This window comes from Hemicordylus capensis, chromosome 3, assembly GCF_027244095.1.
Source record: "Hemicordylus capensis ecotype Gifberg chromosome 3, rHemCap1.1.pri, whole genome shotgun sequence".
In the NCBI taxonomy this organism is placed as follows: domain Eukaryota; kingdom Metazoa; phylum Chordata; class Lepidosauria; order Squamata; family Cordylidae; genus Hemicordylus; species Hemicordylus capensis.
This window is the reverse complement of record NC_069659.1, coordinates 29242267-29265785: the sequence shown is the minus strand read 5'-3', so window position 1 is coordinate 29265785 and position 23519 is coordinate 29242267. Positions and strand designations below refer to the sequence as shown.

The 23519-nt window shown below is 45.8% G+C and overlaps 1 protein-coding gene across 3 annotated transcripts in view; it reads left to right on the top strand.

Annotated features, from left to right (window-relative positions):
- GUCY1A2 (guanylate cyclase 1 soluble subunit alpha 2) overlaps positions 1–23519 on the top strand; it is a 237455-nt gene that overhangs the window by 125751 nt on the left and 88185 nt on the right. For all 3 annotated transcript variants that reach the window (XR_008319186.1, XM_053307939.1, XM_053307940.1), the window contains exon 6: positions 6362–6505. Coding sequence is in view for 2 of the 3 variants with exons in the window: in XM_053307939.1 (XP_053163914.1) it covers positions 6362–6505 (144 nt within the window). In the remaining variant the exon portion in view is untranslated. The remainder of the gene's footprint in view (positions 1–6361; positions 6506–23519) is intronic.

The following is a 23519-nucleotide window of genomic DNA, read 5'->3' as shown; positions in this document are numbered from 1 at the left end:
AGTAGAGGCGTATTCCCTCTGCAGCTGCTCTTTTCAGTGCACCGGGTTTGTCTGATTTTTGCCGTGAAAGGCATGCATCAGACAAGCTGTAAGTGTGACCCCCTGTGATTACATCTTGATGCTTATTTCAAGCCAGTGTTTTGAGAGGAAAAAAGGAAGTAGGACTCCAGAGATCGTCAATTGGAAAAGATGCTGTTTCACATAAGACCTGTCTTCCTGCTCTTATACCAGTAAATCACGCCTCAGATTTCTGTTCTTACCTTGCTTTTATTCATCTGCATCAAAACCACGAATGGTACATCCTTCATTCCTTCTGAAGTATCTGGAGTAGGTCTCCTTATCAGAGATGTGGGTTTTCTGGGAAATCTTGGATTTTTCCCCATGCAAATGTGCACCTCATTTGCATACAATTTACATTTTTCTCAAAAGATTTTCATCATGCCCCAAATAGATTGTGATCTGATTTGACATGTTACTTGACCCATTTATACTTTTTTAAAAGTATATTTTAAAAACTAAAACAAAACTCTTCCACCATATTAATTTCTCTTGACTAGATCTAAAGTTTTTTCAGGTAGCCAGTTTTGGAAGGAAACATAAAGTACAGGAAAAATTTTCCAGAAAAATGTCCACTCCACATCTCTGCTTCTTCTCAGACTTCCTGGATACTGCATATCTGGGCAAGGCTGGCCTTAGGCGTAGCCAGGTTGGGTGGTGACACAGGCTGCCGGGTGCCTTCCTGAAGGAGGCACCAAGCTGAGCATGGTGGTTTGCTTTATATTGAGTGTACTCTTTTGAGGACCAGCCCCTGAGTGACTCAGCTGTTCCTTGGGTCACCTGCTCAGTTTTGGGCTTTATAGGAAGGCTCCTTGTGACTCAGGGTGTTAGAAGCCCAGCAGAGGGGGAAAGGGAGAGTCCATCTATCTCCCACCCAGTGCTGCCTGGAGTGAGAGACCAGGTGGGTGCTGGGGTTCCTTCTGCTGTTGCCTGCCTGCTTTTGCTTCCCCTGTGGGACTGCAGCCTCAACTCAGCATCTGTGGGAAGTGTGGGCAGGACTGGGACCAGCCCCTGAGTGACTCAGCTTTTCCTCAGGTCACCTGCTCAGTTTTGGGCTTTATAGGAAAGTTCCTTGTAGCGGCAGGCCCACCACCATCAGGGTCGCCCCTTTGGGGGAGCCACTTCAGGGGAGATCAAGGGCGAGGGCTAGAGGGCTTCTGTTTAATTAGTTTTAAGCTGTTTTAGACTTGGGTTGAAGTTGCTGTAATGTGTTTGGGTTCGACTGAAGATGGGGAGACAGGGGGCGCCTTTGTTGACTATGGGGCAGCTATCCCAGTCATGGTGGGGAATAGAAGTAATGTTGGCAGGTCAGTGGGCCATTCCAGGGGAAGGGTAGTCAGAAATTTAATAGCTGTCTCCCCTTCCGACTGTCCTGCCAGCTCTTTGACCTCAGGGAGCACTGCCAACAATCCAGATAGCTTTTCCCTGCTCCTCTGTAATGCCAGGTCAGTCCAAAATAAATCTGAACTCATCCACGATTTGATCATGGATGAAGGGACCGACCTGGTATGTATTACCGAGACTTGGTTGCGGGAGGCTAGTTGTCCAGTTTGGTCCCAGCTTCTCCCTCCAGGATATTCTGTAGAGGAGCAGGTGAGGAGCCATGGGCAGGGAGGTGGGGTGGCTGTGGTCTATAGGGATAACGTCTCCCTTACCAGGGTTCCTGTCAGGGTATTGGGCCATATTGAATGTGTGTACTTGAGTTTGGGGACCAGGGATAGATTGGGACTTCTGCTGGTGTACCGATCGCCCCGCTGCCCAGCGGAATCCCTTACTGAACTCACGGACTTGGTTGTGGAACTTGCGTTGGAGTCTCCCAGATTCTTGGTGCTGGGGGACTTCAATGTTCACTTCGGGACCAATCTGTCCGGGGTAGCTCAGGAGTTCATAGCGGCCATGACAACTATGGGCCTATCCCAAGTGGTCTCTGGATCGATGCATATTGCAGGTCACACGCTTGATTTGGTCTTTTACTCTGATCAGGGTGGTATTCCATGGGTGGGGACTCCTGTGATTTCCCCATTGTCATGGACGGACCACCATCTGGTTAAGGTTGGACTTACAACCACTTCCCACCTCCACAGGGGCGAGGGGCCCATTAGAATGGTCTGCCCGAAGAGGTTATTGGATCAATTAAGATTCCAAGAAGCCTTGGAGGGATTTAATGTTGACTTTGCTGGTGATCCTGTTGATGCCCTGGTTGAGAATTGGAACAACTTGCTCACCAGGGCAGTAGACACGATTGCTCCCAAGCGTCCCCTCCGATCTGCTTCAAAATTGGCTCCTTGGTATACGGAAGATCTACAGGGGCTGAAGTAGCAAGGTAGGCAACTGCAGCGCAAGTGGAGGAAGACTAGACTCAAATCTAACAGATTGCAACATAGAGCACATCTAAAGATCTATGCTCAGGCAATACATGCGGCAAAGAGGCGGTTCTTTTCTGCCCGTATTGCCTCTGCGAGTTCACGTCCAGCGGAGTTGTTCAGGGTTGTGAGGGAATTAGTATCTGCCCCCGCTCCCTTGTACCAGAATTTGGAGACATCAGTTACCCGCTGTGATGTGTTTAAATAGTTTATCGCAGATAAAATCTCTCGAATTCGGGTCTACCTAGATGGAGACTCCACAATTAATTTGATGTCTGAGCTGGAGGTGCCCAACAACTCCTATGTGATTCAACTGGATCGGTTTCAGTTTGTGACTCCTGAGGATGCAGACAAGCTGCTTGGAGCAGTGAGGCCTACCACTTGTTCTCTTGACGCTTGTCCAACATAGCTTGTTTGATCTAGCAGGGAGGTTGTTGTAAACAGCCTGGTGGAAATCATAAATGCTTCTCAGAGGGAGGTCAGGATGCCTCCTTGTCTTAAGGAGGCAATCATTAGACCTCTTCTAAAGAAGCCTGCATTAGATCCCTCAGAGTTGAGCAATTATAGGCCCGTTTCCAACCTCCCATGGCTGGGCAAGGTAATTGAGAGGGTGGTGGCCTCTCAGCTCCAGGCAGTCTTGGAGGAACTGATTATCTAGACCCATTTCAAACTGGCTTTCGGGCGGGCTATGGGGTGGAGACTGCCTTGGTAGGCCTGATGGATGATCTCCAATTGGCAATTGACAGAGGAAGTGTGACTCTGTTGGTCCTCTTGGATTTCTCGGCGGCTTTCGATACTATCGACCATAGTATCCTTCTGGAACGTCTGAGGGGGTTGGGGGTGGGAGGCACTGTTCTACAGTGGTTTTGCTCCTACCTCTCAGATAGATTCCAGATGGTGTTGATTGGAGACTGTTGCTCTTCGAAATCTGAGCTTAAGTATGGTGTTCCTCAAGGCTCCGTACTTTCTCCAATGCTTTTAAACATCTACATGAAACCGCTGGGAGAGATCATCAGGGGATTTGGAGCTGAGTGTTACCAGTATGCTGATGGCACCCAGATCTACCTCTCCATATCAACTTCTTCACGAGCTGGCATATCCTCCCTAAATGCTTGCCTGGAAGCAGTAATGGGCTGGATGAAGGAGAATGAACTGAATCCAGATAAGACAGAGGTACTTATTGTACGGGGTCAGAACTCTAGAGACGATTTTGATCTGCCTGTTCTAGATGGGGTCACACTTCCCCAAAAGGAACAGGTTTGCAGTCTGGGAGTACTTCTGGACTCACACCTCTCCCTGGTTTCTCAGGTTGAGGCAGTGGCCAGGGGTGCTTTCTGTCAGCTCCAGCTGATACGCCAGCTGCGCCCTTTCTCGAGATCAATGACCTCAAAACTGTGGTACATCTGCTGGTAACCTCCAGACCTGACTTTTGTAATGTGCTCTACGTGGAGCTACTTTTGTACGTAGTCCGGAAACTTCAGTTGGTTCAGAACGCGGCAGCCAGGTTGGTCTCTGGGTCATCTCGGAGAGACCATGTTACACCTTTACTGATGGAGTTACACTGGCTACCAATAGGTTCCCAGACAAAATACAAAGTGCTAGTTATAACTTACAAAGCCCTAAATGTCTTAGGCCCTGGGTATCTAAGAGAGCATTTTCTTCATTATGAGCCCCACCACCCATTGAGGTCATCTGAGGAGGTCCGTCTCCAGTTACCGCCAACCCGTTTGGTGGCTGCACAGTGACGGGCCTTCTCGGTCACTGCCCCGAGATTGTGGAATGCACTCCCTGCTGAGATACAATCCTCCCCATCTCTGGCAATTTAAAAAACACACCTGAAAACCCATTTTTTTCACCCAAGCTTTCTCAGCTTCCTAAATTTGGGGTTTTTTAATATTTGGTCTATTTTAAAATTCAAAACCCGATTTTGGGTTTTTAATCACTGTAACTGTTCAATTGTTGTTTTAAAATGTGTTTAAATTGTTAATTGTTATGTTGTTTTTTAATTTGGTTTAGCTCTTTACTGTTTTAGTATTTTGTTTTAATTGTAAACCACCCTGAGCCATTTTGGAAGGGCAGTACACAAATCAAATCAAATAAATAAATAAATATAACAATAATACTCTGTATTGAAGGCCTGTGAGACTTCAGCACTGTCAGCAACCCAGCAAGTTATTGAGGAGCAGCTCCGGTAGGGTCAGAGCCATCATTGTGCGAACGGGTTCAAAGAACCCAGGCTGCCACGCTCAGGGGCCACGCATTGCACCCCAGCCACACACCCTGCATCTGACGTCAGATGCAGGAGGTGAGGTTTCGCTTGCAAAGAGGGCTGCATGCCCTGTTTCTGAGCAAATTCCACTCAGTGCTGCATTTTTAGCACTGCCGGGGACGTGTCTCCCTGCCTTTGAAAGCAGGGAGAATAGCTCCCAGCCATGCTGCGAATGCAGTTCTGGTTGGAATTTGCTTGCAAACAGAGCTCACGGCCCTGTTTGTGAGTGAAACCAGTGAAACCCCTGCATCTGACGTCAGATGCTGTGGGCTGAACCAGGGCCACCGCTGGCCTCCCTACGCCTCTGAATGAGCTCTGAGGCTTTTTCATGAGTATTGCTGGGAAAGTAGTGTAACCATCAAACTTGTTACTTGATTTTGCAAACTTGCACAAGCAATATAGCTTGACAACACTGATAAACTGATAACCGCCCTGAGACATTTTTGGAAGGGCGGTATATAAATCTAATAAATAAATAAATAATAAATAAAACTAACCATGGAGCAGGGCTGAAGAGGTACGCCTCACTCAGGCTGCTCTCCATGGGGACTGCATCGTCTTGTTGTTCTGTGGATGAGCAAGGCTGCACTCCAGAAGGGCTACCACCTCAGAAATGGCAGAGAGGACGGGTCCCTAACAAGGGCTGGATCAGAGTAGTTCATTTATTTATTTTATCTTATTTTATCTTTTATTTTATTTTATTATTTATTTATTTAGACAGACAGACAGACATGTGTATATCCTGCCCAAAACTTATGTCTCTCAGTGGCTCACAATAAAATACAAATTACCAATTATCTAGAGGTCATTCACACAAAAACTGTGTTCTACCCAGGTTTGGGAGCTGTGTGTGCTCCCCATTTTCAGTTGTGGGGAACCAAAGTAGGAGGAAGACCTGGGTAGCTTTTCCTCCTATCTTGCTTCCACACAATCACTTCTTCTCAGTTTTTCATCTTACCTTGCTTCCACACAACTGAAAATTGAGAGCACACACAGCTCCCAAACTTGGGTAGAACATAGTTGTTGATTGTATGTATGACCTCCTAGATTATCCTGTTTCCAACAATGGGTAGCCAGACGCCTCCAGGAGATCTAGAAGCAGAACAGGAAGACATTTGTCTTTCCTTCTTGTTTGTGCCCAGCGTCTGATGTTCAGAGTTCTACAGCCTTTGAACACAAATATTCTATTTATCTATACTGGCCAATACCAGTGGATAAACCTGTTTGCTGTCTGTTCTTGTTACTTACATTTGTATTTTTATGCCAAGACTCCATTTAATGCTTGTCTGTGTTGCTTGTTCTGAAATGTGACAACCTACGGGGGCACTGTCTCCAATCCAGTAAAACCTGTCCATTCGATGCCGCAATCCAGAATATCAATTTTCTTTTTGTATAAATGCCTCCACGACCCACTCGATAGTATAAGTTGTCCTCGGTTTTAATGATCTTTTGCTCATCATTTTAATGATGAACAACTCTGCAATGAGGTGTCAGGATTTGATGGCTCCTGTTGGCAAACTTGGGGGTAATTACACCCCGTTGTCTAATAGCTTCTCTTATTGATGTTGTGCTGACATGTTTTTAAGCAACATTTGGTGATTGCAGATAGTTAATCGTTCAGATTCCTGGCTCATTATCATACCTCTGCATTTGATTTGTCTGATTGCCGCAGGTGGAAACAATAGGCGATGCATACTGTGTTGCAGCAGGGCTCCACAGGCAGAACCTGAATCACGCAAAGCCCATAGCCCTGATGGCCCTGAAGATGATGGAGCTGTCAGAGGAGGTGCTCACCCCAGATGGAAGACCTATTCAGGTAACCACCTTTGCTCTGTGTTCTTGGTCAGCAAGCAGAACAGACACACATGCTGTGCTTAGTTGATCACAACGTGAATACACTGTTGAGTGATGACTTAAGGGGTCACCACTTGCTTACTGTGTGGGTTGCATATCAACTTTCAGGTTGGCCCAGTCATGACACCAGAGAAAGCCCTTGAAAGGTGTTTCATAAGGCGTGGAGAGAGAAAAAAAATCTCCTGTAGCTCTGTGAGTTGCCAGCATCTTGCAGTTCCGGGGATAAACCTGAAACCTTCTGCATGGAAATGTAGAATGGGGATGGGGATGGAGCTCAGTGGTAGGACATCTGCTTTGCATGTGTCAGGTCACACGTTCAATCCCTGGCATCTCCAGTTAGAACCAGAAACTTTGGAGAATTCATTGAGCCGGGTCTCACAATCCATGAGACCCGGTTTCTTCGGGTTAGTGGGGAGAAGGGGCTAAGCCCGCTCTCCCCGCTCACAAGCAGAGAGGGAGCCCTGGGCAGCCAGATCAGCCGCCCACACGATTGCCGGCTCTGAGACGGAGCCGGCGGGGGCTGGGGAGCTCGGGGGCCGCATGACCCCCGCAAGCCCCAGTATGCCCTGTGCCAGCGCACAGGGCATACTGGGGAGACCCCCGAGCCGGGAGGTGGCTTTTCTCCTCCCGGCCAGGGGTCTACTCATGAGTAGGCGCAGCACGAAGGTGCGGCACGGCTACTCACGATTGTAAAAAGCAGGTTTGCGGAGCGCTCGCTCCACAAACCTGCTTTTTACCAGGGGTTCCAGAGAGGGTTAGCTGCTCCAGAACCACCGGGCTCGGCTGCCAGCCTGGTGGTTCTGACAATCAGCAAAAATCGGGCTAGCGGAGGCGAGCATGATTTTTGCTGATCATCAGAATAGGCCCATTGCCTGTCAGTTGTAGACATTACTGAGCTAGATGGACCAATGGTCTGACTCGGTATAAGGCAGCATCCTATGTTCCTATTTTCCAAAGTGTGTGTTTGGAAGCATTAAAAAATTAAAATTAAAAAAATCAGAGTCAACTTCTGGCATCTGGTTAAAGGATAGCAAACAGCATGGGACGCAATGCCATTCTGAATGGATGAGACAGTGGTCTCTGAATCCTGCTGCATGTCCCTCAGATAATATGATTTCCAACCTTGGGTCCATGGGTCTGTGAATGCCGTGTCCATGCTGGTGCCATGCAGGGATTCTTGGGGCATGTCCCAACCCAGCAGGAAGCTGTATGGGGCTGTGGAAAGCAGGTAAGACCCTGATTTCCTCTTTTTTAAAGCTTTCAGCCCCTGCTTCCGAACTGTGCTCGATCCGTGGCTCATGCACATCCCTAGCCCAGAGTACAAATAATAAATAAGTGACCAGACTCTGTATGAAGCAGTACTTTATAACCATGCCACAAGGTGTTACATCCTGAGTTCTGTACAGAAGCACTATAAAGTGCCTTTCAAATGGATGTTCACCATCTTGCTGGGATGCCCATTTACATTAAGGTCACACCCCCACATTCTGGAGAGGAGAGCTGGTCTTGTGGTAGCAAGCATGACTTATCCCCTTAGCTAAGCAGGGTCTGCCCTGGTTGCATATGAAAGGGAAACTAGAAGTATGAGCACTGTAAGCGATTTCTGATTTCTCCTGGTTGTGTGAATATCTTCATTGCCTCTTCCTTCCTTAGTCTACTGGGTGCACAAATCAGAAAGCTAGCAGGGAAAACAGCAGACAAATTTTCTTTCTCTTTTGCTCCATTTCAACCAAAACGAGATTGAAGTGCCCCTTTACAGTATATCCTCCACACCGCATGGTTTTCTGATATCACTGTAGTGCTGGATTGCCTGTTATATTCAACCCCTAGGCAAAGCTTTCTTTGTCAGTTACTTAGGAGTGTGACAACTTATCTTTGTTGAAATTACCTTATCTGTTAGTTGGGAAAATAAATAGGTACCGTACAAGGTTGTGCTGTTTGCAGTAGCTTCCACTAAATCTAGGAAAATGCTTGTAGATTCTGAACTAGTCTATTGTTCTTCAAGGCATTGTTTAAAAGCTTGATTGGGAAGGCTTGTATAGTTGCTTGCCGTCTCCAGAAAGATGGTTTTTTAAAAAATAATTTTTTAGCATTGCAATCCAGTTAAGAGAAATCTAGTTGAGTAATCACATTTGTTTTAATTGACTGATGGATTGATTGGATCTGGATACAACTGTATATGACTAAAACAATACTTGTGAAGAAGAAAGCATCCTTTCTTTGGGTTAAGATGGTGCATGCTTATATCACAGTAGATGCAGGACTACAGGAACAGGACCACATTTATCCAGTAATAAAAGGAGCTGATCTTTGATGGTGGTGTTGCCAGTTGCTCGTAAAATTGTAAATTTTAATTGTAAACCGCACTGAACCATTTTGGAAGGGCGGTATAAAAACAAACAAACAAACAAATAATTGCCTGAACACCAGAGGCACAAAAGACCAGCTGCTGATTGACAAAATGATTTTAGAAAATTGCAAGAGAAGAAAAACAAATCTAAGTGTTGCATGGATTGACTACAAGAAAGCCTTTGATTCATTGCCTCACACATGGATACTAAAATGTTTAGAAACAACTGTTGTCAGCAAAAACATTCAGATATTTATTTTAAAAAGCAATGAGCATGTGGAGTACACAGTTAACAATCAATGGCAAGACACTTGGACAGGTTAGCATTAGAAGAGGCATTTTCCAAGGGGACTCACTATCCCCTCTGTTGTTTGTAATTGCCATGACCGCACTTTCACAAATACTAAACAAAACAGACCTTGGATACCAAACATCTAAAACATCAAGTAAAATAAACCATCTGCTGTACACGGACGATCTGAAGTTGCATGGAAAGTCCCAGTCAGAAATCAAATCATTTCTAAACACTGTCCGTATATTCAGTAGCGATATAGCAATGGAGTTTGGACTAGACAAGTGTGCTGCATTAATAATGAACAGAGGGAAAATAAGAAAAACAGAAGGAATAGAACTGCCCAATGGAAGCAAGATCAAGAACCTGGAAGAGAAAGAACCTTACAAATACTTGGGCATTCTCCAGGCTGATAACATTGCACACACTGAAGTGAAAAGAAAAATTGGAAGTGAATACATCAGGAGAGTTAGAAAAATCCTCAAGTCCAAACTCAGTGGCGGGAACACCATACAAGCCATAAACACCTGGGCTATACCTATTATCAGATACACTGCAGGAATAATAGACTGGACCCAGGCAGAGCTAGAGACACTAGATCGTAAGACCAGGAAAATCATGACCATCAACCATGCTCTGTACCTCCACAGTGATGTAGATAGGCTATACCTCCCTCGCAACTCAGGTGGAAGAGGAATGCTGCAAGTCCATCAAACAGTAGAGGAGGAGAAAAGAGGCCTTGAAGAATATATCAAGGACAGTGAAGAAGATGCACTTCAAATGGTCAATAACGCGAAACTATTCAACACCAATGTAACAAAGCAGGCCTCCAAGAAAGAACAAGTCAAGTACTGAGCAGAAAAATGGAAAGATAAGCCACAGCATGGTCAATATTTGCACAATATAAGTGGAAAATCAGACATCACCAAGACCTAGCAATGGCTTAAGAATGGCAACTTGAAGAAAGAAACAGAGGGTCTAATATTGGCTGCACAAGAACAGGCTCTAAGAACAAATGCAATAAGAGCAAAAGTCAAAAAATCCACAACAAACAGCAAGTGCCGCCTTAGTAAAGAAGCAGATGAAACAGTGGACCACCTAATCAGCTGTTGTAAAAAGATCGCACAGACTGACTACAAGCAAAGGCATGACAAGGTAGCAGGAATGATACACTGGAACATCTGCAAAAAATACAAGCTACCTGTAGCCAAAAATTGGTGGGACCATAAAATTGAAAAAGTGGAAGAAAATGAAGATGTAAAAATATTATGGGACTTCCGACTACAAACAGACAAACATCTGCCACACAATACACCAGATATAACTGTAGTTGAGAAGAAAGAAAAACAAGTCAAAATAATCAACATTGCAATACCAGGGGATAGCAGAATAGAAGAAAAAGAAATAGAAAAAAATCACAAAATACAAAGATCTAAAAATTGAAATTGAAAGGCTGTGGCAGAAAAAGACCAAAATAATCCCAGTGGTAATTGGCGCCCTAGGTGCAGTTCCAAAAGACCTTGAAGAGCACCTCAACACCATAGGGGCCACAGAAATCACCATCAGCCAATTACAAAAAGCAGCTTTACTGGGAACAGCCTATATTCTGCGACGATATCTATAACAGCAGCTACCACATTGACAATAAATTTCAGCCAACCCAGGTCCTTGGGAAGGACTCGATGTCTGGATAAAACAAACCAGTCAATTACACCTGTCTGACTGTGAAAACAACAACAACAACAACAACAACAACAACAACAACAACAATAATAATAATAATAATAATAAAATATCTATATTTTGGGGCTCTCCAGCTTGATATAATCCTCAATAGGGTTGGAACAGAAGTTTCTCCAAAGTGAAATTCAGATGATTTCAGGATTCCTCTGAGAACCTGAAATTTGAAGAGGAATTTCATGCTTCCTTCCAAGAAGAAAATTGGCAGTCTTTTCTCAGATGCTTTCTCCACATTAAAAAAATAAATATATTGACTAGAGGAACATAGGAAGCTGCCTTATACCTAGTCAGACCCTTGGTCCATTTAGCCCAGTAGTGTCTACATTGACTGCCTGCGGCTCTCCAAGGTTTCAGGCAGGCGTCTCTCCCAGCCCTACCTGGAGATGCCAGCGACTGAACCTTGGAATTCCTGCATGCAAAGCAGATGCTCTACACTAAGCTACAGATTCTGCAGGAGTAGAAGCTTGTTTTTGGTTGGTGGTTTTTTGTTTTGTTTTGTTTTGTTTTTTGGCGAGGTGAGGTGAGGCAATTACTGGCCTAACCTAAGATGAGGAGCTACGCTTAAAATTTTGTTCTACTTTCCCAAAGTACCTTGATGTTCCCAACTGCTAATCACGGCAATGTTTTGTGCTCTTTTCAATAAGCTGGGTAATAGCACCTCATTTAACAGCAGGAGCTGGCTATCAAGATGTTCCAAAAGAAACAATAAACTACAGTTCATTAAAGTTTAAATTCATTAATGAGCTTGTAATGAACACAGTGAAATTATTTTCTCGCCCCCCTTTTAATTTTTAACTGTTTATTCAATAAAATGGACATAATTATGCAATCCTGGCACTAATGGACCTATGTTCTCCAGAGACAAACTCTTCACTAATTCCTGTGGGGTCTTAACGTGAGACTTGGATTTTAAAAACCAACCACTAAATGTGCAGTGATGTCTCTAATGTGTTGGAATTTAAATAAAGTGGAATCTACTTCCCTTCTTTTCTTTAAATTAGAAAGAAGGGGATAGTGTGTTGTACCTGACAGAATGCGTGTGAAAAAGAATGTGAAATAAAGAATGTCTCCCACTCCTGGTTCCTTTTTCTTTGTTGAATGGGCCTGTGGTGGCCGAGTCCCCATTGGGAGATTTCAGGCCCCTTCATTGAAGTTTTTATCTTCTGTTTTCACTTTTAAACGAGTGGTCCTGATAAGAACTAATCTGCCTACTTTCCTTTCACTATAATGTTAATTGATAATTGCCATCCTCGTAAATTAATCCAGTTACGCATCAAACATTCAGGTGGGCCTTCTCAGAGTTCCGGGCCCAGGGGAGGTACGTGGGGCCCAGGCTTGTGGGAGGGTCTCTGTTGCAGCCCCCTCCTTTTGGAACACTCTGCCTCCTGAGATTCGTAATTCCCCCTCCCTCCTGCCCTTTAAGAAGCTCCTGAAAACCTTTCTATTTTGCTTTTAGTTTTTAAGTTTTTAGTTATTAGGCTTTTAGTTTTTAACGTGTGAGGTGGCGGGGTGTCTCTTTCTTTTTTCCTTTCCTTCCCCCACACTTCTTCTCTTGTCTTCATTGTTGTTTTAATTTATGTAAACCTCTTTGAGTCTAAGGAAGTCAGGCGGTCAATAAATTTGCTAAATAAATAATAAATTAATCAATTAATTTTCTTTTTCTTTTAGGACTCACTGCTGGGTCTGGGTGTACTGCCACTGCTACATGGGGGTGGTGTCTCTGCCATCCCCCCTCACCAGCCTTCCCCCTCTTCAAAGGGCTGTTTCGGCCCAGTTTTGGGCCCTTCCAGCCCTTCCTCCAGTGGTGGTGTCTATTTTGGAGGCTGCCGCGCATGTGCCCTGGCCATTTGCGTGTCCTGGGGCCAGGGCACGTTTGCTGCAGCCTCCAACATGGCCACCGCCACTGGAGGAAGGGCCGGAATGGCCTCAAAATAGGCCGAAACAGCCCTTTGAATAGCAGGGGAAGGCCAGCAGGGGGAGATGGCAGAGATCCAGCTGCATCAGTGCCCCTGGACTCAATGGTGAATTCTAATTTTTTAAAAAACCAAAAAAAACCCCACACCCTTAGAACCCCCTAACTGGCTCTGAGCTGGCCCGGGGCGTTCAACTCGAGGTCATGCCAAACTGGGTCTGGCCCAGTGCAATGGTGAACCGGCTTGACCTTGAGCCAGTTCACATGTCCCTAGCATGGCCTGCTACTGGCTTCCACCTTGCATCAATTGAATGTGTTCCATGCTCAATACTCTACTGCCACTGAAATTGCCAGAAGAAAATCTGTAGCAGTAAGCAGCTATTTTTCAGAGTTATTGTCTGCTACAGCCTGTGGAGCAGGTTGTTTTGTTTTGTTGACACAAAATTTCTGAAGATCTCTCAAGGAAAGGTTTTTGCTTAGGTTATCACTTGCAGGCAGTGTTCCCTGTAGCAGGGATTCCCAGATTTTGTTAACTACAACTCCCATAATCCCCAGCTGCAATGGCCAAAGGACAACACTTCCTGCAGCCCTCAAGAACAGACGATTGCATGCCCAGCCATGGAGATCTCATGCCCAGATGTGCAGCTGCCTCTTCTGGCTGTATGAAGGGCCGGGGGGCTGGGATGGGACGTGTTGCTCTGCCCCCTGGAACTCCCATAATACACCACATGAATGTGAGGTGCATTATGGGGCTTCCCCTGACGCCGGCCGGGAGCCCCTCAGTGTAAGCAATTGAGGCTGGCAGACAATCAAAAATTGGGCTAAGGGAGTGCTAGCTCCCTTAACACTATTTAAGAGGCTGGCTGGCTTGGCAGGTTTACCACCAAGGCACCGCTGGGATCAGGTGTGATCCTGTCAGGTCTCATGCACAGGCAAGACCAGGCTTGGCTTCCATCCTTATCCCAGTTGTGCCTGAATATGAGAACAGCCTCATTGTATCTTTTTATTGTTGTAGCTGGAGTTAAACACAGGAAAGAGAAGACATTTCCTCTTCCCTGCCTGTATGACATTTCTGAAGCTTGCAAGAATCAGTTTTGAGAGGGACGTGACCTCTGTCAGTAACATGGAGGCAAGGAAGCATTTAGCACCTTCTCAGCTCAGGTGCCACAATATGCCACTATGACTGCCACTATGACTAAGGCTCACAACAAAGCAATGTTTTGGTGGCAGCCATGACAGGCAAGGATCCAGAGCAGCCCCCACTTGAGGCTCTGGGTGGACAGCTACCCTCTTACCTGACAGTTGTGTGAAATTGCCAGTGGATCCACATCCAAAGACACACCCAGCCAGTTCAGTGGGCCCAAATGAGCATCGCAGCATGGACTGAAATGTGCAGCCAGATTTGCACTGGTATCGGCTCCACATGCAGCACCTCACCTCCACATACTTCTGATCTCCTTTGCTGAACTGTGGTCAGAGGCGGCCCTTTCATGAGGCAATATGAAGCCGTCACCTCAGGCAGCAGATTATTGGGGCTCCAGCTGGGCAGCAAAAATGGCAGCAAAATGCCTCCTTCACAGCTGGGACCAGAGCAGCTTTTTGGGACTGATCTGACCCTTGTGAGCCTCTCCTCACACATTTTGCAAAGTTTGCTAGAAGCATGAGACGAGAAGAGGAGGTTGCTTGCAATGTTCCTTCCTCTCTGCTGCCTGCCTCAATTTCAGAGCTTTCAACAGTCAGCTTTGGAAACAGGTACGAGGCAAGGCAGTATTTGGTGCCTCTTCTCAGACACTGCAATACCTTGGGCCACTCCTGATTGCAGTAGTTGTCTTTAGGGACCTTGTTCTTCCTAACCGCGTGAATGAAAATTGCCTGCCTGTAACATCTAGTAATGAACTTGTGCGTGTTGGGGGGAAAGGAATGCAATTATCATCACATTGTTTGCTGGATTTGTCTGGGGACTGATTGAAAAACTGAGTTGAGGGTTCTGGGATTGTCTGTAGAATTGGCATGTATTTATATTGTACAGGGAGAAATGTGCTTTCCCCCAAGAGGGCCTCGTTAGATTGGCCTTGTGCTAAAATATAGTGTATCTGTACTTCCTTGAAATGATAGATGTGAAACTATGGAGGAGCTGGTCTTTTGGTAGCAAGCATGAACTGCTTCCTTTGCTAAGCAGGGCCCCCTCTGGTTTGCTTTTGAATGGGAGACTACATGTGTGAGCATTGGAAGATATTCTCCTCAGGACATGGGACCACTCTGGGAAGAGCATCTGCATGTTTGCATGCAGAAAGTTGCAAGTTCCCTCCCTGGCATCTCCAAGATAGGGTGAGAGAGAATCCTGCCTGCAACCTTGGAGAAGCCACTTCCAGTCTGTGTAGACAATACCGAGCTAGATGGACCAGTGGTTTGACTCAGTAAAAGGCAGTTTTCTGTCTTCCTGAACTTCCTTATGCAAAATGCCACTGCTTAAATCCAGACCCTGGACATCATCCAGACAAGGCTCTGCACTTTTAAATCCCATTGATTTCAAGAGAACGTTCAGTAAATCTGACCAGTTGAAATCAGTGGTACTTAAATATGCTTTAACTTTGGTTGGATCATGCCTTGTATTCTTATCTTACCTGTGTTTCTACTCTGTAAAGTAGCAGAGTGTTGCATTTGCAAAGCTAGATAATGCTGTAATAGGAATTACCCAGTGTTGAGAGAAAGAGAGCGGGGGCGGGGTGTCACTGTGCATGAACAATTTAATCTATTAAATCCATATGAATTATATATATTTGGCCTCACTTTTTAGCATGCTTAACGTAGTGCCCAGTTCTTTAATAGTTTAGTAGGGAAAGAGGGGAGCTGTCTCATTAATCCTGCCTGACACCAAGCTTTCAGCAAAGCCAGATGTATATGTTAGTATCTCTGTGTGTAAAAACTGGTTCTTCAGGTCCCATCACACTCTTGTGTGACCAAGAAAGAGAATCTGGGATGGACTATGTTGCTGAAGGGCCGAGGCTGTGCAGATAGAAACAAGCTTGGTTCTCAGTGGTTGGGGTTACGAGGAACAGAGATCACGTTTTGCCCCCACTTCAGGGCATCTCTGCACACATCCTTTATTTTTCTTCAGGTAGGTGAATGGTTGCCATTCATTTCTCTGGAGAAATGTAAGGTGCTGTTCTTATTAAGGATGTGTGCGTAATTGGTTCAGTGCTCCTTTTCTGGTGCACCGAACTGGTTCCGCCGACCAGCGTTCAAACCGGTTTGGAGGGTGGGGGGTTGCTTTAAAGCAGGGATCCTCAACGTTGGGCCCCCAGATGTTCTTGGACTTCAACTCCCATAATCCCCAGCCCCAGTGGCCTTTGGTTGGGGATTATCGGAGTTGAAGTCCAATAACATCTGGGGGCCCAACGTTGAGGATCCCTGCTTTAAAATGACAGGGAAGACACTGACTACCTGTCAGCCCCCACCCCACCACTTTCCCTCTGCCTGCGCTCTCCCAAAAAGCACGGATGTAGGGATGCAGCGTTTCTCCTTGCAGATCCATTCAATGTCGCCACGCAAATGGTTGGTGCGTGTGCAGGCCATGTACATGTGCATCGGCCGTTTGCATGGCATTGTTGAATGAGACTGCAAGGAGGAACACTGCAGCCCCATGCCCACACTTTTTGAGAGAGCGCCAGCAGGGGGAAAGAGGCAGGGCAGGGATGGGCAGGTAGGAGGCACCCTCCCTGCCCCTTAAAGTAACACCCCTACTCTCCTGGGAGTGTTCGGAAACGGTTCCATGCACATCCCTAGTTCTTGTTGATTAGTTATTTAAAATATGTGTATCTTGCTCCTCAAGTACAATACTGCTTGGGGTGGCTCACAAAAATAGAAAAACAATCGAACATAATAAAACAACAAAAGATTAATAAAATGAGTAAACTTTAACTAAAAACAGGGTCCAGTTAAAACCAAATGTAAAAGTTGAAAGTTAAAAAGTTAACTGCAGATATAGCTGCACACAAAACACTAAAAAGGCTTTCTAAACAGATGGGAGATTTTGGATGGGATCTGAAAAACCAGAGAGGGAGCACCGCAAAGCTTTTCCAGGAGGGCATTCCAAAACCAAGAGGCCACCACCAAAATGACCCTCTATCCTTTTGCTCTCATTATTATTTTATTATTTGTTTGGGTTTTTTATTCCACCGAACCCAAATGGGTTTTGATGGTTCACATAAGTAAAAGCAAACAAAAACAAAATAACCCTATTAAAACGATTAAAAATTAAAACAATCTAAAACCACTTACACCATTTAAAAATCACTGAAGGCCGGCTAAAAAATACAAGGCCATTCTCACGACCAGTAGTCGGGCAGGGTGGGAGGCAGGGTTGAAACTACCTTCCCACTAGACCAGGGATTCTCAACGTTGGGTTTCCAGATGTTATTGGACTTCAGCTCCCATAATCCCCAGCTCCAGTGGCCTTTGGTTGGGGATTATGGGAGTTGAAGTCCAAGAACTTCTGGGGACCCAACATTGAGAATCCCTGCCCTAGACGATCTATAGTCTCCTCTTCAGCACACCGGCACATGGTCACACAATCCATGCTGCTCCCGGCAGCATGGATCACTGGAAGCTGGAAAAACGGGTCCCAGGCTCCAGCTATCCCATAATGCACCGGGCAGTGAATGCAGTGCATTGGGGGAATCCCCCATGAGTTGGGCGCTCTAGACGCCCGTCTCTGTGTGCACTTGGGCTGTGTGCAGCCTGAGGACACACCCAACCCTGGCCCTGGGGTTGAGGGCGCACTAAGACCCTCTAACCCCGGTTAAGGGCTGGGGTAAAAAGTCAGGCTGGCAGGAATGGAAGTGTTGGGCTCGGGAATGATCCCCGCACTCCACACGAGCAGCCCAATCCAGGCTGGGCTGCCCTAGCTTGGGTTGGGCTGCTTGTGTGAATAGCCTCTGTGTGTTTCTAGGGCTCTCTTAAAGGTTGCCGGTGATATTAAGTCTTTGCTGTCTGCAGGGAGTATATTCCAGAGCCCAGGAGCAATGAAAACTCCTTTGATTCTTAAGGATGGAAGCAAACCCCATCCTCCGTCCTTGGCACAAGCTGCTCTGGTTCTTATTGACACAGATCCTTTAGGGTTGTGCTGTACATCCATACAAAGTGCTTAGAGACATACTGCATCCCCCACGGACAGGGCTGACCCATCCATTAGGCAGACCTAGGCAGTTGTTTAGGACACCAGTTCTTGGGGGGCACATAAACAGTGACAGAATATAGCACTGCAAATTATTCTTTCTTTCCCTCTTGTATCTCACCTCTGAAGTACTGCACAGTGATGTAAGAATGTATTATGAAATACTGCACCCTGCTCCCCAAAGGGCCTGCACATTCTGCACCCCAAAATATACAGTCTCCATCGCTCATGGCACCCCAGCCCCCAATAAACAGCAAGTCTCATAAACTGCACTCTCTCCCTTGAGTATGAATTGCCTGCCTCCAGATTTGTTTCCAAAAAGAAATGGTCTCAGACTAGATTTCCAAACTAACAGCAGCATCTTTTTGTCTCTGAAGTGTTGTTATTGCCTCCATAATAGACCAGGACCTATCTCCCATTGTATCCTCAAACCAGCGTTGGCTAGTCATTTGTTGGTCATCCGTGCAGGCTGGTCATTCAACCTGGCAAATGAGCATCCTGCATGGCTCAAGTTAAAGCAGGGGCTCCATACTATTCAGCTGGGAGGACATCAAAGTCAAACTTTGCCTAGGGCATCAACAGTTGTAGGACCACCCTTGCTCACAGAAAGACCTTCTTTCCCATCATATTGACAGACACCTTGGTAGCTGTTTAATAATATGCTGTTTGTAACCTTCTCCATTTAGAGAGCAAAGAGATTGACGTGTAAAACTCATTCTTGGGACGTCTGGTCTTGCCGAAGAAGTTGATGAGACTCTTGGCTAAAGAGAGTTTTCCCTCTAAATTATTCTCAGTAATTATTTGCATACTCTTAGTGTGCAATGCTGGCACTGATGGTTTTGAGGAGCAAGGCAAAGAACTAAGGAGGCACGGAGGAAAAGTGGGCACGTCAGTTTGCATGAGGCTGCTAAAATTAACTCTGCAGTTATTCAGATATGTTGTGCACAGCCTTTCCTGCTAAAAGCAGGAGAGAGAAAAATGGTACAATTCAAAACCTGCTGTGAAATATGCTCCTTAATTGGGGTGTGTGGGGGAGCTCATGTTATTTATAGAATTTACAACGTTGAATAGTATAGGACTGTGTGGAAATTCTCATGACAAGGACTCAGAGTCAAAATGAGGTTGTGTTGTCACAATCACAAGATTCTAGTTCTAAAGTTAATCAGGCTCAGCAAGGCTGCTTGTGAGAATTCAGAATTTCAAGGCAATCCTGGCCAAACCGCTCCAGCTAATCAGGATAACTAAAGTTGAATCCTGCTTAAACGCTGGCCAGCCTAGTTAAATCCTGATTAAATGCTCGTTAACTGGAGTGGCCCCGAAATTTTGCATTCTCACCATCAGCTCTGCAGGACCCACTGATCCTGATTAGTTTATGACCAGGATCCTTGTGGTTGTGAGAATGCAGCCTGAATAGGAAGTATATAAGAAGATGCTTATAAATTGGATGATTCACTCGCTTCTTTCTTGTTTTAATTTTTACTTTGTACCCCCCGAAATCTACAAATAACACAATATTGAGCAATTCCCTCTATCTGAAATAGGAAGTAGTCATAACACACACAGAGATGTTAAAAAGGAACACTCCTGCCACTTGTTCCTAGATAGCCTTGTATACTAGTATTTGAACTTCCTCTTGGGCTTTATAGCACATCACTTTCTACACTAGGGCTTCCCCAGAGGGTTGTTAGACCTCAACTCCCATCATTCCCACCCACAAAGGCCAAAGGCCAACAACAGTGACCAGAATCTAACAATCTCTGGGGACCCAACTTTGAGAATCCCTGAAGTACCTGATTAACTGTGGCTCTCCAGGTGATCATTCATTCATTCATTCATTTAGAATATTTCTATACCGTCCCTGGGCGGTTTACAATTAAAATAATTTAAAACATCAAATCAATTAACAATTAAAATTGTTTAAAACATTAACATCACTTAAAACCCAGAATTAAACATTTTAAAACTATAAATCTAATTGAAAGCCTGGGTGAATAAATGTGTCTTCAGTGCCTTTTTAAAAGTTGTGAGAGATAGGGGAGGATTATCAGCATAATCCTGTTGATAAAGCTCCAAAGGAATCTCGGGGTCCTCAGAATTTAGTTTCAAAGATAACAAAGGAACACAGGAAGCTGCCTTATACCGAGTGAGGCCATTGGTCCATCTAGCTCAATGTTGTCTACACAGAACGGCAGTAGCTCTCCAAGGTCAGAGGCAGGAGTGTCTCTCCCAGCCCTGCCTGGAGGTGTAGAAGAGTGAATCTGGGATCTTCTGTATCCATGCATGCAGATGCTCTTCCATTGAGCTATGGCTTCATCTCCTATGGGGAATATCTTACAGTGCTTATATGTAGTCTCGCACAGAAATGCAAGGTAGACTCTGCTTAGCAAACAGGGCAAGCCCAAGGATGAGGGGCGCCCCAGGAGAAGCCCACTTGGGTGCCCCCTCCCTCTTCCTTGTTGCCTTCCCAGGCATCCTTCTGGACACAGCCTCCACTGCTGTTAAATGTGTCGGAAGCAATGGGCGGGAAGGTAGTCAGGCGACAGGGAGTGCACCCCAGCCCTCCTCACTGCCGCCACCTCTACTTGCCACTTGCCAGCAGCGGCGAGGGGAGCTGGTGAATGGGCAATGGGGAGCACCTACCCGGTCATCTGCTTTCGTCTCTTCCTCTGCCTCCACTTGCCATGAAAGTGGCAGGTGTAAGCAATTGTGGTGAGAAGGGTGGGCAAACAGGTAGGTGTTCTCCATCACCTGCCCATGGCTGCTTGCAAAAGCATGGGCAGAGGCCGCAGGGAGGGGGCAGAAGGTGGCAACCCTGGGTACCACATGACCCCAGCTCTCACTGCGCCTGCCCACTTTGTACCCTAAATGGGTGCTTATCTGACTTGCCAGATGGACCGACCCTCTTAGCAAAGGGGATAATTCATGCTTGCTACCACAAGACCAGCTCTTCTCCCCTTAGGAGAGTACAATTTAGGTCCAAAATTCAAAACTAAGAATTTAGTTTCCTGGTCCAGAGAAAGCTCTGTGAGGAACTCCGCCAATCTTATTGAGAAAATAAGCTTGGGCTGGGATTTCCTACTGACGTCTCGCCTCGGCATGATCCCCAGCGTTGTGTTTGAATTTCTGGCTTAGTTACCTACAGATATGGTTTAAGATGTCTTTTTAGAAGACACGGATAACTTCTTTTTATATCTGAGCAGCATTCTTCATTATGTTGTGCTTCTCTTTGAACTTTTATTTCCGCCTGCCAACGGTGAAGAAGGTAGATTTGACAAGTGGATGCTTAAATCACTTGTGCTGTGTACAACAGCCTTTCCTCTAGGAATGCAGAGGTCCATGCTTCTGCTGATAATTCTATGACTGGTATTTGGAAATCTTCCTTACTAGCACTGCGGTATCCTAGCAACTTCCATGGTTTTTCTGTATGTGCTCTTTTTGAATGTCTAAATCATTTTCAATAAGCTACAAAGTAGCCTATTTCAGGATGGCCAGCTTGAAATGTGAAATTATTTGTCGTTTCATGCAGTAATGTTACTGCAATAGAGTACATTTGCATACAGAACTACTAATCATGTTTTTAACGTCTGAATAATATGGTTATATAACTGGTTTTCTTTTGCTCCAGAGCTCTCTTTCTTCATTATAGCGGACTCAGTAAGGCTGGCAGTGTTTGTCCTACAGAAACAGGGGTGTAGAATTAGTGAGAGGATAACCTTTTCCAGATCAGCCAAAGTATATAGGTGCAAGCTTTCCAACGGCACAAAATTCCACTTCAGACAAAAGGAGTTTTTATCTTTTCCTATAGAAAAATGTTGAATAGACTATTATGTATGTATACTGTTTGGGTTTCTTAGAGCAGTTTTTAAATGTTAAGAACATAAGAAGAGCCCTGCTGGATCAGGCCCAAGGCCCATCTAGTCCAGCATCCTGTTTCGCACGGTGGCCTACCAGATGCCTCTGGAAGCCACAGGCAGGAGTGGAGGGCATGCCCTCTCTCCTGCTGTTACTCCCCTGCAACTGGTACTCAGAGGCAACCTTTGAGGCTGGAGGTGGCCTTTAGCCCTCTAACTACTAGCCGATGATAGACCTCTCCTCCATGAAGTTATCCAAACCCTTCTTATCCAAACCCTTAATGTTCTGCCTTAAGGGAACATTTCCCATGTGGCCGGCCTGCTCGCAGAGGATTCTGAGACATGCTCTAATTTCACTATTGCCCCTCAAGAACTCAGAGTGAACCCACTCCCCTATAGCAGATTGCAGAGTGAACCCATTCCCCCTTCGCATTGTAGATCTGCTGTGATGAACAAGCCAACTTTTCAGAGAAACTTGTATGGTGTTACTGTTCTTCCAATAGTGATGCTCATAAAGATTTAGTGGAATTGAGCTTGGTGCAAACTTGTCACAATTGAAAAATCTTGCCCCATTTTGAATTAATTAGAAATGGGGTATGCCCAGTGCTACTGCTGTTATTGCTCCTCGCCTGCCCTTCACCTATCCCCCAGATCCCCTTTTGTGAAGGGGGACATGCTCACAAATAGGTTCTTTTCCAGCCCTCTTCATACATTATGTTGTATATGCATACAGGTGTTGGCACACTCGCACACTTCTCTGTGTGTGAATTTCTGTACATGTGTTGTTAAAAGTGAACCTGGGTACAGTTTCCCTAAAATGCAGGGTACAGCTAGGAAGTCAGTGAGGCTGTACTGCTGGGATCCATGCTGATCCTGGTGGTGCCGCGACACCAAATCTAGCACGAATGCCCAACTTTTAGCCTGGGTTAACGGAGCAGGCAGATGGTTAACCCAGGCTCTGGGGTCATGTGTCAGCGCAGGCTGCTTGCAACCCTCACTGACGCAGAGATGAGCGCCTCGAGCAGGGATTCTCAACGATGGGTCCCCAGATGTTATTGGACTTCAACTCCCATAATCCCCAACCAAAGGCCATTGGAGCTGGGGATTATGGGAGTTGAAGTCCAATAACAGCTGGGGACCCAACGTTGAGAATCCCTGGCCTAGAGTGTCAGCCCAATGCAGTGCACTCATTGTGTGGTGCATTGTGGGATTCCCTCAGCTTTTACAACACTGCACCGGTGGCAGGTATGGTGATTGTTTGCACGGCATCACAGCACAACTGGGGCCAGTCTGGATCACCTGCGTGGAAGGTAGGCTTAACTCTGCCTTCCCCCTGCCCACCCACCCATGTGATTGTGTGGAAGGCATTGAACATGATGTGAATAACTGCACATGAATACGTTGTACACACTGTATGTGTGTTGAGTGTACTGTGTGAATAGGGCTTCTGTCTGACTCTGAACTGAAAATGACACTCCTGGACATTCTCCCAGCATCATTTCTGCTGGGCACAGAGTGAGGAAATCGAGAAAAGGTGAGCTGGGTTTTTTTCTGGGTGAGCTGAGGGCACTGTTAAGGCAGTGAGGGGTTCACACATTTCAGTCTTCCTGCTAAAGAATCCCAGATAAGCTTCCCAGTCCCATACACAACTGCAA